Source organism: Lepidochelys kempii, chromosome 8, assembly GCF_965140265.1.
Source record: "Lepidochelys kempii isolate rLepKem1 chromosome 8, rLepKem1.hap2, whole genome shotgun sequence".
Taxonomy (NCBI): domain Eukaryota; kingdom Metazoa; phylum Chordata; order Testudines; family Cheloniidae; genus Lepidochelys; species Lepidochelys kempii.
In genome coordinates, this window is record NC_133263.1 from 64,806,744 (window position 1) to 64,821,096 (window position 14,353).

General features: G+C 35.8%; 1 protein-coding gene across 10 annotated transcripts in view; it reads left to right on the top strand.

Annotated features, from left to right (window-relative positions):
* NEK7 (NIMA related kinase 7) overlaps positions 1-14,353 on the top strand; it is a 124,741-nt gene that overhangs the window by 98,048 nt on the left and 12,340 nt on the right. For all 10 annotated transcript variants that reach the window (XM_073356759.1, XM_073356757.1, XM_073356761.1 and 7 more), the window contains 2 exons: positions 588-695; positions 11,333-11,427. In XM_073356759.1, the coding sequence (XP_073212860.1) occupies positions 588-695; positions 11,333-11,427 (203 nt within the window). The remainder of the gene's footprint in view (positions 1-587; positions 696-11,332; positions 11,428-14,353) is intronic.

A 14,353-nucleotide genomic window follows, 5' to 3' on the forward strand; every position in this document is an offset into this window, starting at 1 on the left:
ATCATGCAGATCAGGGTTTTTTTTAAGAAGGGTGCCTATTGTTATGTTCATACATAAACTTGACCTGATTTTCAAAAGTTCTGCTTTTGAACTGTTGAGCTGTTGTTCTTGATCTCAGTGACAGCTGAGGGTACTTGACAATTAAAAAAAAAAAGCAGGTCAAACTTATTTAGGAAACTAGTGTCAGGTACCTTTTTAAAATGCTGCTGTTGTCTCCAAAGGGCAGGGTTAAGACTTAAATAGTTTATATAACAATAGGTATTATCAGCATGTGCATATTTTGTAGTTTTAGAGCTAAAACTGTTTTATGTGTTGCTTTTTTTATTTGTTGTTTTTCATTGCTCCGTTTTTGTTTCTATAGTGAAATCAGCCCAACCAGTAAAAGTAACTTGAGTTATAGCCACAAAAGTTAATTAGAATTTTTAAAATCCCGAATTCACATTTTATTAAATGCTTAAAAGATTTTCTAAACAGTACTGTCATTTGATTTGATTAACATTATACAAAATTACAAGACTCATTACATGTATTATTGATGGTGCAGTAGGGTTTATTGATAACACTGCAAAATGTTTTTCTCTTCATAGATATAAAGCCAGCTAATGTGTTCATTACAGCTACAGGAGTAGTAAAGCTTGGAGACCTTGGACTTGGACGATTTTTCAGCTCCAAAACTACAGCTGCACATTCTTTAGGTAAGAATATCATGCAAAATGATTTTGTTGCAAGATAAGATAAAATTTTATTCATGTAGACGTAATTTCTTTATATTGTGTTAACCCAACTGGTTTTGTTTTGTTAGTCCCCTGGTCAAACCGTATTAAGCTGTAATGATACCTGTTTCACACTCAGTTTCCTGTTGCTTTGCCCTCGGACTACTTAATAAAAGATGTCTGTTTAGAACAAATCCGTACCTATTGTAAACAGAGCATTTTATCGAGGTGTAATAAAAAGTAAGACTAAAGAATGAATTTCAACAGAGTTAAAGACTGCGCTGACCCTTTAATCAGCTGAGGAAAAAATACTATAATCGGGTATGCAAAATGAATTTATAAATGGAATGTGGAACATTTGTTGGTGACATGCACTTTGAGGAGATATGAAATGTAAAAGGTTCGATATTGCTAAATTAGATTTTGCTCATATTCTAACAGAACAAAAACAAATATCATGACATTTTAAAGCCAGATAAGTACATCTTCCTGTTTAAAAAGATTAGATACCAAAATTAGACTGATACATTGTCACTTGACAAAATATGGTTACATAGTATTTAGCCAATTTGGGAGAGCTGCATATGGAGCACAGATATTCTATTACCTAATCTGGTTCCTGTAAACACAATGCAAAATAGCAAAAAAAAAATTACCTTTCTTAAATATATAATTTACAAATTAAAGTATATCATGTTTTGATACTTATTCCCTGTGAAGACATAATAGGATTTTTATTTAGCATGATGACCTGCACCCCAGCCTCCAATTTGTAGTGTCCAGGGAGAATGGGATGGGCAGATCAGGATTTAGAATTTTGAATAGCAAACATTCTTAAAAAAAAAAAAAAAAAAAAAAAAGAATGTGGGAGAATATTTTTTGAGTTATAAGAGTACAAAAGAACATCTAAAAACACCCAATTCTTTTTTGTATGGGAATTGGATCAGTCATAAAGAGTAGCATTATATTCACCATACCAAAAGCATTTGCAGAAAATTCACATCTTTTGGGTGTCATTTGAGGAGATTATTTAAAATCTAAAGAAATGGAATAGACTTCTTGAGAAAATGATACCAAGGGAGACACAGAGATTCTCTGTTTTTAAAGTGTTGAGGGATAGTCTACAAATGGTTAAATCTAAATATAAGTACGGTAAAGAGGAATAGTTCTCAGTAGGTAATCTATATTTAGAAAGGGAAGTTGTTGTGGGAACAGATAACTAATTGATAGATTGTATTAGGGGATGGTTCTGTTTACTCTGGGGGGGAAAAGGAAGTTAAATATATTGGTTAAATTATATATATGTGCTTGAAGCTGTGTGTGGAGGGGTGCATGTTACAAATCCAAAATCTTAAATAAATTAGGGGTTCAAAATCCTTCAGAATCTCAGTTAATCAAATCTTAAACAACATTATACAAAATGAATGGGAATCTCCACTTAGATGTTGTTGGCCATCTAAACTGAGAATTGCTTTAAAACTTTTTAAACCTATACTGTAAACATATCTGTCTGCTCATGACTGCCTAATCCCAAGAAAGCAGATTATTTCTCATTGACTGTGAAGGTAGAGGTTGTTCTAGGATACCCAATGGAATTTTGCAGGATTGCTTAGTAGGATATCTAGTTGTAGTTCATGTTCTGGAGCAAGTCAGAAAAAGAACTTGTGTTTATCTCATTAATGGCCTAATGCACTATTCACTGAATTCAATAGACCCCTTGCCATTGACTTCAAAGGGCATTGCAGCAGCCTTAAAACCACTCAAGAGAACGGCCAAGGCTATAAGACCCATGACAAAAATTTTATTCATATTAATAGTATCCAAGAGCTCAGGGAGCTTTAGGTAATTGCTGGATTTTAAAGAGCCAAAACAAGTGTATTATAAACTCTCATTTCAGAAAGCAGACTTTACACTCTATAATTTTGGCAGTATAATCAGCCAAGTCCCTGTCATCCAGGAAACCTTTGGGACACTCATCTACACATTCCAGTTTTTCCTTTTTATTATAGATTCCTGCTATAAGCAGAAACTGCCACATATTAACACCAACAATAATTACAGGGGAAAAACTGAGATTAAGTGAGTCCATGTCATCCCATATAAAAAACAAAAATAGTGGGGCATCTTCTTTTTACCTGGCTTCCTCTCTCTTGACTTTGGATATAATTTAAAAAACTCCAAGTCAAGATTAGGTAATATACTATTTTATTTAAAAATATTGTTGTTTGCCTGCTATAATATGCCAGTGGCCAGTTGAGGCAATATTGCAGCATTCTTCCATGTTACTTGTCCTGGCTTAGGCCCTGCTAATGTTTGTAAATAAAATACAGTACATAAAACAGCAATGTGAACAGGCTGTAGTGGGAACCAACATTCTTGTACTCTATTTGTGGGAGCCAAAAAGTCCTGATCTACAATGTTCAGTAAAAAGGGAGCATGCAGAGGAGGCAAAAGTCAGTGATGGAGGGAGAAGAGCTGGCCTATTCCTTTGAGTTATAAATCAAAAAGGTAGGAAAGACAAACAGTTGTTTCAACTCTTTTTTTTTTTTTAGGTTCACCATGGGGGAGTGGTTGCAAGGTGCTTGGAAACTGAGCTAGGTGGTTAAAAAAAAACAAAAAACTTCAAGTCCTCTTTTACAAACCTAAGAATCAGCAGGAAAGGGAGAAGAGAGCAAAAAAGGTGTTTTTTCAACTGGGGTGCTGGGTTTTGTTGCAGGGTAGGGAGTTGCTTCTTTTTTCTTTCCATAATTTAAACTCAGCGTGGGGGAGAAAATTTTGTGGCTGATGTATAAACTCATAAAAGTAAGACCGTACATTGTAAACACTGATATCAACTTTATAACATCTACTAAGCACTGATTTATCATAATCACTTTCCTAATATCCTTAATACAATCCTCTTTTGTTATTTCTGAATTTCATTTCTCTTGGTACTTCTGTTACTAGTTTCCCCAAACTACCCTTTCTTGAAAGTGGCCTTTCTTTTGGCTATTTCCCGCTCCAACCCTCCTACACACACAAAAATTAGTGAACTAAAAACTTTGTCCAATCACCAATCTATGTCTTCATCTAGAGATTTTTTTTTTTTTAACTACACCAGCAGAGTATATTCAGGTTTTGACATATATAAAGAAATATACTAAAATTCTCCTTAACTATATATAACTTCTAAATTTAAATGGTATTGCTTTTAATTGCAACTTAAAAAAAACCCTATTCAAACTTCAAAATAAATGTAAGGATTTTAAAGCAAATTTCAATAGTTAAAGTGGTCTGGCTAGGCTTAGATAGTGGCATTATTAATTGTATAGCCTTATCAAACAAGTAGGGGTTTCTGTTGTGTGTGTATTTAACTTTTGAGATTCTTCCTTTTTAAAACAAACAAACCCACTGAGTCAATCTCCCTTTTGGTAGAAGGTTGGTCATAATACCCACTGAAGTTAGAATGCACTGCACCTGGGTTGGTTAGAAGGGTATTTCAGAACAATATAAGATACACTTCCCTCATTTTTTTCTTTCCACCAACCTTTCCAGAGCTGAATGCCTTTCCTCCATAGCACATCTTATGGCCTTTATTAGAAGCAAGGATCAGCCTGAGTTTTCATTCTCAGCATGCCAGTACATGGCTCTACGGGTGCCAGCCTGTAGTCATGTTGTAGTTCCAAATCAGATTTATATATGTGACTATTCCCTTTGCCTACACTTCTAAGTTAAATCTACTAATGGTGTTAGTGGTAGCCGTAGAGTTCAGGAATGTAGATTAGAATTCAATAGAAAAGCAATAGAGCACTTCACTTCTTCAGTGAAACTTTGCTAGGTTGCTGCTTTGTTCCTGCTAGGCAGCGGAATATCTCACAACCTCCACATACATGGCCAGAGAGCGCTTTCTGGGGGCGGGGAGGAAGGTCAGAAAGGCCCCCAAACCCTGCAAAACCCCCTAGATGCACTGAAAGCACAGGGCCATCTGCATTTTCTAGTGATGCCACATTGGCTTGAGCACCCCCTGACTTTCATCCCCATGGCATCATAGTGCCAATGGAGCTATGCTGTCAGGGTTCCAACCTACATCTGGATGGTTATACAAAATGAACATGGGCCATAGACAAGATAATGCAGCTACCCTTGACCCTGCTCCTCCTCCTTACACATTGCTCTCTGGCCCTGTGATGGATCCTCTGTGGGTCCAGGAGTTGGGAAGACAATGCTGCAGTGAAGGCATGCACACATCCCTTTCTGATGTGGGCAGGGCCAGATGGCATGCATGCATATGATACTTCAAACTAGCCCATAATTTGGCAGAACTAACTATCTCAGTTTATGGATGAGGCTAGTGACTGGCAGTGCTTTGAATTCACCTCATTCTGAGGAGGAGCAATTTTGAACTACTTTAAATGTTTAGCAAAATAAAATAAAAAATGAGATGCTATTCTTTGATCTACAGAGTACACATGTTCAACTAAGGCAAAAGACTCAATGCTATTTTGAGAGCACAAATGCCAACCAATCCAAAAGATTCATAAAGTCCAGGAGGGATCATGGGGTTCTAGTATACCTAGTCTATGCCATTTTGTTCTCCGTAGATTCTTATACCACACTCATCACTGTAGCATCTGACCATCTTCTAGTAGTGTATTTATTAAGGAAAGTGACTAACACCTGTCACATGTTTTGTTCTCTCATCCTCTTCGTAGCCAAATCTTAGAACCACCACTCCATCCTTATTTTCCTTGACCTGTCAGCCACCTTTGACTCTTTCACTTGTGCTCTTCTCTTGAAATTTTGGCCTCTCTTGGCTTCTCTGACTCTGTCGTTTCCTGGTGTTTCTCCTACTTCTCTAATTGCTCCTTCAGCATATCCTTTGCAGGATCCTTCTCCTTCTCCTCTCCCCCAACTTTCTGTCAGGGCTCTATAGGGCTCTATTCTTGGTCTTCTCTTCTCCCTCTACATCTTATCTCTGGGTAATCTCATCTGCAAATACAAATTCAACGACCGTCTCTACCCAGACCTCTCTCCTTCTGTCCAAACTAAAATCTCAGCCTGTCTCTCACGTCTTGTGGAAGTCTAGCTGTCAGCTCAAGCTATATATGACTAAAAGAAAGCTTTTAATCTCGCCTACCTCCCAACCAACCCTCCCTACTACCTCTTTTCTTGATCACTTTGGACAGTACCACCTTCCCACCTGTCACTCAGGCCCATAACTTTAGGTGTCACCTTCAACACCTCTCTGTACATTCTCACATCCAAGCTATGTCTAAACTTACAGATTTTGTCTGAATCTCTAAGATAAACAGTCTTTCCTACCATCCACGCAGCTAAAATTCTTTCATCCAGGATCTCATTATCTTGCATCTCGATTACTGCAGTATCCTTCTCTTTGGCCTTGACAAAACAATCTTGCCCTGCTTATATCCATACAGAATACAACTGCAAAGATCCCTTTTCTAACCTGTAACTTTGTCACCCCTCTTTTTGCATTCCTTCATTAGCTCCACCTTCTGTATCACATGAAACATAAGCTAATTATCTTCTCTTTCAGAGCCCTCCTGGCTTGTCCTCACCTGACCTACCATCTCTTACTTGTTACTGAGATATCAACTCCTGCCTCCAACTGGCCCATGATGCAGCCTCCATCACTGTCTTGTTAAATTTTCAAACAAGATTCATTGTGCTTTCTCCCTTACTGCCCTGATACTTGGGAGGATCTCCTAGTTAACATCCTCAAAGCTACCTTGTTATCCTCCTACAAATCCTTCCTTAAGTGCTCCTTTGCCATGATGCCTACAAAAGTCTTGATAATGATTAAGCCTCTGGTGTGCTGAGAGCTCTGTCTATCATGGTGACTAACATTATATCATTGTTTCCTGGTACTCCTCCATCTGTCTGTCTCTAGCCATCTGCTGCCTCTTGTCTTATACTTAGATTGTAAGCTCCTTGTGGGAGGGACCATCTTTTTGTTCTGTTTGTACAGTGCTTAGCACAGTGGGGTACTGGTCCATGGCTAGGGCTCATAAGTGCTGTGATAATATACAGATAATAATAACTGCAATCTTGAACTTGATTTGAAATACTTTGGGAAGCCATTGTATGGAGTGAAGGACGCATTTGACGTGCGTATGGTTGCCTTTGTTGCTGAGGAGAAACACTGCTGCTTTCTGTTCTAGTTAGTTTTGTAAGTTGCACAGGCATATCATGTTGCTGTAGTCCAATTGAGAGGTGGAGTGAATAACTGAGGCAAGGTCATCATCTGGTGGGATGGAGTCTTACAGCCAACTAGAGATGATGGAAAGTGTTAATTACAGATGCTGCTGTGTGAGAGCTCAGTGCCCGCGAGGAATCTGAGCTCTCACACAGAAAAAAAAAAAAAGTCCTAAACCATGGTCTGAATTGACCAGTTGTGGGTGTGTCTCTTCAACCAAAGGAGACGGAACCGTGGCTGCAAAATTTTAAAATACTATCCTCTTCCCTCCAGCATTATCTCTGTCTTACTCAGGTTCAGGTTCAGCCAGCTGAATAGAGTATATAGAAATTGTTCCATTTGTTAATTTCCCTCATTTTTTAAAAATGGTGCTTTTTTCCCAGTCTGAATTTGTCTAGCTTCAACTTCCAGTCATTAGATCGTGTTATACTTCTGTCTGCTAAATTGAAGTGCCCTCTTACCAGATTTCTGTTCCCCATGTATGTATTTACAGACTTTAATTGTCACTCCTTAATCTTCTCTTTTAATAAGCTAAATAGATTGAGTTCCCTGAGTCTGTTGTTATAATACATGTTTTCCAATCCTCTAATTATTCTCATGGCTCTTCTCTGAAGCCTTTTCGGTTTTACAACATCCTTTATGAGTTGTGCACAGCAGAACTGGACACACTATTCAGTAGCGATTGCACCAGAATCAAATACAGAGGTAAAATAACCTGTCTACTCCTACTCAAAATTCCCATTTATGCATCCAAGAATTTCTTTAGCCCTTTTGGACAGAGGTTTGGAGCTCAAGCTCAGCTGATTAGCCACCATAACCCTCAAATTGTTTTCAGGTACTGCTTCCCAGGATAGAATCCCTCATCCTAAGCATGACCTATAGTCTTTGTTCCTAGATGTATGACTTTACATTTGGCTGTGTTTAAATCTATATTGTTTAGTTGAGCCCAGCTTTGCAAGTGATCCGGATTGCTCTGTGCCAGTGACCTGTCGTCGTCACTATTTACCACTACCCCAGTCTTTATGTCCTCTACAAACATTATCAGTAATAATTTTGTTAGCTTCTAGTTCATTGACAAAAATGTTAAATAGCATAGGGTCAAGATCTGATATTGTGGGATGCCAGAAGAAACACACCCACTTAATGATGATTCTCTGTTTATAGTTATGTTTTGAGACCTTTCAATTATTGAGATTTTAATCTTTTGTGTGTGTCAGAATGTAGTGTGGAATGAAGTCAAATTCCTTATAGAAATCTATTACTTTTATCAGCCAAACTGACGATCTTATCAAAAATAAAAATCGAGTTAGTTTGACAAATCTGTTACCCAGAAATCCATGTTCATGGGCATTATATTACCCTCTTAATTCTTCATTAATTCAGTCCAATATCAGCCATTCCATTATTATTTAATAGTAATAGACCTTACTAAAAAGAATTTCCCAACTTTAAAGCTGCGTTAACTAAATAGAGCAGTAAACTTACGGATTTTATAATTTTTCAAATATTGATCTACTTTATGTATTAGATCTTTCTTTTCTAGCATCCCACTCCCTCTTTCTGTTGGTGAAGAAAGTAATGTTTCTTTGTAGTGTTATTCATGATGAAAACATCTTTTAAATACAAAAACAATGATTTAGGAAAATAACATGTTTTAATTAAATCTGTTATTTGTTTACTAGCAGTACATTAGAAGAATCTCAATATTCTTATGTTTTAGAATATGCTGTAATGCCTTTAGTGTTTAAAGTATCAAAATAATGTATCTGTTTTCTGTTTGTATCATGCTACAAGCTGATTTTAAAGGGATATAACTATTTTCGACATCTTTAGGTGGTTTCTGAGAATTCAGTGAGGAAGAATTTATACTATAATAATATCTTGGCTTTGTTTCACTTCTTGGTCATTGGAGGCTTCAGTTTGTATTGCAGTTAAAGTGTTATACTAGGCTAAACTCTGTAAAATGCTAGCATTTGTTCTTCTTTTTCCCTATCATCAATCTTTCACACTCATATCAAACCACTAATGTATCAGCAGATTTCCCAGAGCTACTGGTTAAAATTACCTTTGCTTTTGGTAAACTATGAACCTTCAAACCTCAGTGTTTTCAGCTGCCCCCTGCGGATTCTGTGAAGCCTCTTTCTGGCACATTTCTCACTGCCAGTTACTTGTTTTATGTTTTAGAGCAACAAAAGCTGTAGATCTGTAACCTGTTAAGAGCCAGATTACTATTAAACTTGTTTTTCAATGTTAAATGAATTGTGCCAACAGAAAGTGCATCAGAACACTAAATCATGATATTTATTAATAGGTGCAAAGAGTGAAAGTTTTGAAGGCATTGTTTTCTCTGGAAATCTTGAGTTCAGATACAATTTAACAGTTGTACAAAAAGGATAATAAAAGTATGAAATGTGCTGTGGTATATCAAGCCAAATTGTTGTGTAATTACAATTTTTAGTTTCCTTTTCTCACCGCTTTTTTTAAATTGGCAAATTTACATGGTATGTTGGAATAAAAAACAATGTCAAACGCATAAGCCATCTGTAAGTATAGATGGCATTATGTCATATGCAGTACTTAGGTTGTCAGAATACCATCATTAAACTTACGTACTGTAAAAATATTGTTCTTGGGAAGTTAGGGTGGAATAACAGTCTAAAAGTTTAAATAAACCATTCTTTTCCCTTCTACTTATTCTTCTGGCTGTGTTATTGAATTTGGTGTTTGTAAAACTTCCCCCCACCATCAACCCTCCCATTCATAGGAAAGAGACCATCCCTTCTTGACCGTCCTTGGTTGTGAGTAAATATAAACATCCTGAGAGGATGGACGGTTTTCTCTCAGTAATCTGTCATTTTGAGATGCTCTTTTCTACCCCAACCCACCTTTCTTTAAACTCTTGATTCACAATTGTGATGATTCTGCACTCAAGCCAATGCTGAGAGATAATTTGTGGAGTTTGAGCTGATGCCCTCCTTTTCCGGAAAGTGAGGATGTCTCTTTTTAAACATTTGCAGGACCAAATCCTCCTTGTGATACAATATAGGACCCACATGTCTCTGCATATCCAAGAAAAGATTTTGTTCTGAGCCTCCATTGATCTAGAGTGTAGTTATCAGTGCTGTTCCCGTTCCCAAAGTTAAATTTCCATCCTAGACAAAACTATAAATTACCAGCAGGCATGGGCTGACTGTGATGGTATGGTACCAATATCTCTAATTTTGAGAATTAGAATTTTCACCCTTGGAAATCCTAGAAATATCTTACTCTGTTACTGAAAAAGTGTGATAATACATTGGTGAGTCCTCAGCCCTTACAAAAAACGTAGTACATTATGATGAGAACAACAAAACAAAAAAGCACACTTTTGGGAATAATTAAACAAAAATATGGATCAAATGGCTTTTTCTATAGAAGCGAAACATCTTGCCTTTTAAATATAAAGGCAAATCTTGGTTATCCAAACTTGTGATATCTGCTCTGCTGCCAAAATTCATATAGAGAATTTATCTCAACCTCTAGTTCTGAAAGGCAAAAGTAAATGAGAATTATTTTTTTAAGGATTTAGACTCAATAAAATGGAATGGGGTTGTAATCTTTTAGTTTTTAAAAAACTAATGTTGCCATTTATTAGTTAATGTACTGATCTAAATATTCTTCTAATTTATAAGATATTTAGCTTAAAGTAAATTCAATATTTATTAGATTCAGCTCATTCCTATTCAGTACACATTGCTTACCAAGAATAACTACTTGGCCATTCCCAACAAAATTCAAATAAAAAATGAGTGAATGTCTTTGTCTTCAGTTGTCAAAATTTGAATTTATTAATTTACTGTTGTTCCAAAAAAAAAATTGCAGCGGAGTTGAGAATAAAGTTGGGAATAAGTTGATAAACCAAAAATTTCCACTGGCTTTATTTTTTTGCAACTTTGTTTTTGGTTAATACCCATCAGTCAACACTGAACTTTAAAATATTTTTAAAAAGAAGAAATAATTTATTGAAGATTTAAAGTTTTAGAGAATTCTTCTAAATCTCTTTTCAGAGAGTTCAGTTTGGAATTTTTTTGATTGCTTCAAACAAAAAGCAAAAACCACTTTAAAAGTGTTTTACTGTTTTTTTTCGATTACAGAAAAATTAGTGATAATTCAAAATAAAACATCTTCATTAAAATAGTAACATTTTCAGAGCTAATATGTTTATACATGTATGTTTGTATGTGTGATTTCAACTGCTACATATGCATCTTCACATTAAAAAAATTGTATTTTATTGTTATGCATGACTTTATATTTATTATCATGCATGATCTATATATAAGATAAGAATACGTTTGCACCCTAAATATTACAGTATTTACAATGGTATAGATTTCAGGATAGCAATATTTTTCATTTAAAAATACTTCTGTGGTTATTGCAGTGGGTACGCCTTATTACATGTCTCCGGAGAGAATACATGAAAATGGATACAACTTCAAATCTGACATCTGGTCTCTAGGCTGTCTGCTATATGAGGTAACATTGATAAATCCAGTAAGCTTAATACATTGATGTGCTTTTGGATTATTAGATGTATCAATATCTGTTCTAGGATTCATCTCTATATTTTGCTTCTTAACGAGATAGCCATTTAGTGAGAAGCTCCTTTTAAGCCAAATATAAGTATAGATGGCATTATTTTTATATTTAGCTATGTGAGCTTTTCAGTAATTTCAAAATGTTATGATTGACCTGATCAAGACTTGCTTTTCAGTGAATTTTCTAAAAAGACATTGATAGTAATTTGTTGAAGATTTTAGGCTTAGTTCGGTAAGGATCATAGTCTTGAATGTCTAATGTGAAGCGCATTTTTTTTCTAAATTTCTCTAAATGTTTTAACTGGCTTTAACAAAATATAACTATGAAAACAATGCATATATGCATTCAGCATATGTAATAGAACTGATTGAAAGTATGTGGTTAATGAAAAACAATTGAAGTATATTTTTTAACTCAAGTTTCATTTGTTTGCGGTTATCTGAAATCTGACTAACAATAAAAAAAATGAGACTACAGCGCACACATATTCATCACTTCTTGGTTTAATTTTTATGAGCATAGCTTTTGAAGCAGCAGTTTAAAAAAAGATTGGCTTATCTTCAGTTTTCTTTGCTTGCAATTACAGAACTCTGATACATTTGTTAATCTCTACAATATAGACATAAATTAGTTTTATGTATACATACCTGTATCTAACATTAAGCAATGAAAAAGTAGACGTATAGCAAACTTCCTACAAAATTAATGAGTTTTGCCTTAAGAAAGGCATGCAAGATTGGCCCCTAAATTACACTACAAAATATGAGGATGTAGCTATCTTTTTACAGATCTACAGAATATAAACTTGTGTTAAATAATATTTTGAACAGGTACCTTTCCCGCTATGTAACACAGTGATATCTATTTGAAGTCCAAAGTCACCTCCTTCTTGGAGTTCAGCTTTATTGATAAAGAAATGAACAATAAAAGAACAAAGTTCAGCTGAATACTTCTTTCTAGGCATAGTGGCATCTAGGGTTTCTCCCTTTGGATTCCTTTACCTACACTTAAATTCTCTATATATATCCAGGTGAGGTAATAAGTCATCTGCTCCATTGAGGGTATGTCTGCACTTCAATTAAAAACCCGCGGCTGGCCCATGCCAGCTGACTCGGGTTTGCAGGGCTTGGGCTGCACACTGTTTATTTGCAGAGTTGATGTTTGGGCTTGAGCTGGAGCCTGGGCTTTATGACCCTGTGAGGTGGGAGGGTCCCAGAGTTCAGGCTGCTACCTCAGCCGGAACATCTACACTGCAGTTAAGCAGCCCCTCTTGAGTCAGCTGGCATGAGCCACCTGCGGATGTCTAACTATCGTGTACGCATACCCTGAGTCAGCAAAACTCACTTAACATTTTCCAGGAAGATCAGCACCAGCTAATAAGGTGAGTGGTTTCAGGCAGCCCTAACAGCCAATACCACATAAGGGTGAATTGCCTTCAGTTTTTTTATATTAAGTATCTTACTTACACACTCTCTCTCTCTCTCACACTCACACACACACTAAAACAGTGCCATAAATGTGGATATCTTTATATATGCAAATTATATTTCTGCCCCAAAGAACTTGCAGTTCTGCACGCAGTTGTTACTGTCAGTGATGGGGACTATTCACAGTAGTAAGTACTACATCTAGTAGCAAATGTTTGCAGGATTGGCCCTAATCTGGGACTTGATTTTGCACGGGGATCCCCTAGCACCGATATCTGTGCTCTTACATTGTTCCATTTTTGAAATGGATGGGATTCACACAAGAACAAATAAAAACATTAATCTCATTTCAGGATGAGGGCCTTGAGGAGAATGGCTTGATTTTGATGTCATTAATTGTTGGTTTGGTTTTTTTAAACTTGGGACTATGTTTACATGGAAACAATAAATGAAACATTCAGTAAGCAGTTAGTGCATAAAATATTTCATGTGTTTTTACAGTTAATTTATAATCTAGAAAAAAATCTAAAATTATCAGATAGGAAGAAGCATGACTTGCAGTTCACAAAAAATTATTTTCTGAGCTTGTCATTTTGGTCTTGTGTACAGTACATTAAATACAGTGTGTGAATTTGGAGTATTTATTTTTTGGGGGGCTACTTTGAAGTAATTATTTCGAAGTAATTTTAGAAGAACTTAATAGAATAGACAGCAGGGCATGTCTTACAGAAACAGCATCTGTATCGCCATCTTTTATGACCAAATAAATACCTACTTGAATATTTTTCCTCAGATGATTTTTAGAATTTCCATATGGCAATAAATTATTTTCAGTAGCTTGAAAAGTTTTACCTGGATGGTACTTAAATATGACCTTTAGAGAACAGAACAGTTATATTATTTCCTATATTCAAATGTATTATATAATTGCACTATATCAAAAAATCTTCAAAATATATTTCTAATTGTTAGGCTTTTGAGGCTTTATTTACTTTATTGTTAATTCTGCAACATGATAGACATTGCTTTTTTGCTGGTCCTTTGCATGTATCATTGAAATATTAGGCATTGTAAACGCATGTTAGAACATGTAAATAATTCTTATTTTTGTTCATTGTTTTCGAAGGGGTGTGTATGGTGTGGGGAGGGGAGGAGAATGGCGGAAGGTCTTGAGATTCTTTCAAGTTATGGACTAATAATTGGCTTTCTCGAATTTGAGTATCAATGCAGTTTTCCCTCTAAGCAGATTTCCCCAAATCAAATCCATTTAGTTGTTGGTTTTACAAGATAAAACAGGAGACTCAGAGACCTAAAAAGAGTTTAATAACTGTTGCATGCTATCTTTTCAGTTCTGCAGTTTTCCTTCTTTTATAAGGGGTGCTGACCCACTTTTAGGCTTGTTGCATGTGCTAATTAAATCACTCATCAAAATAAAG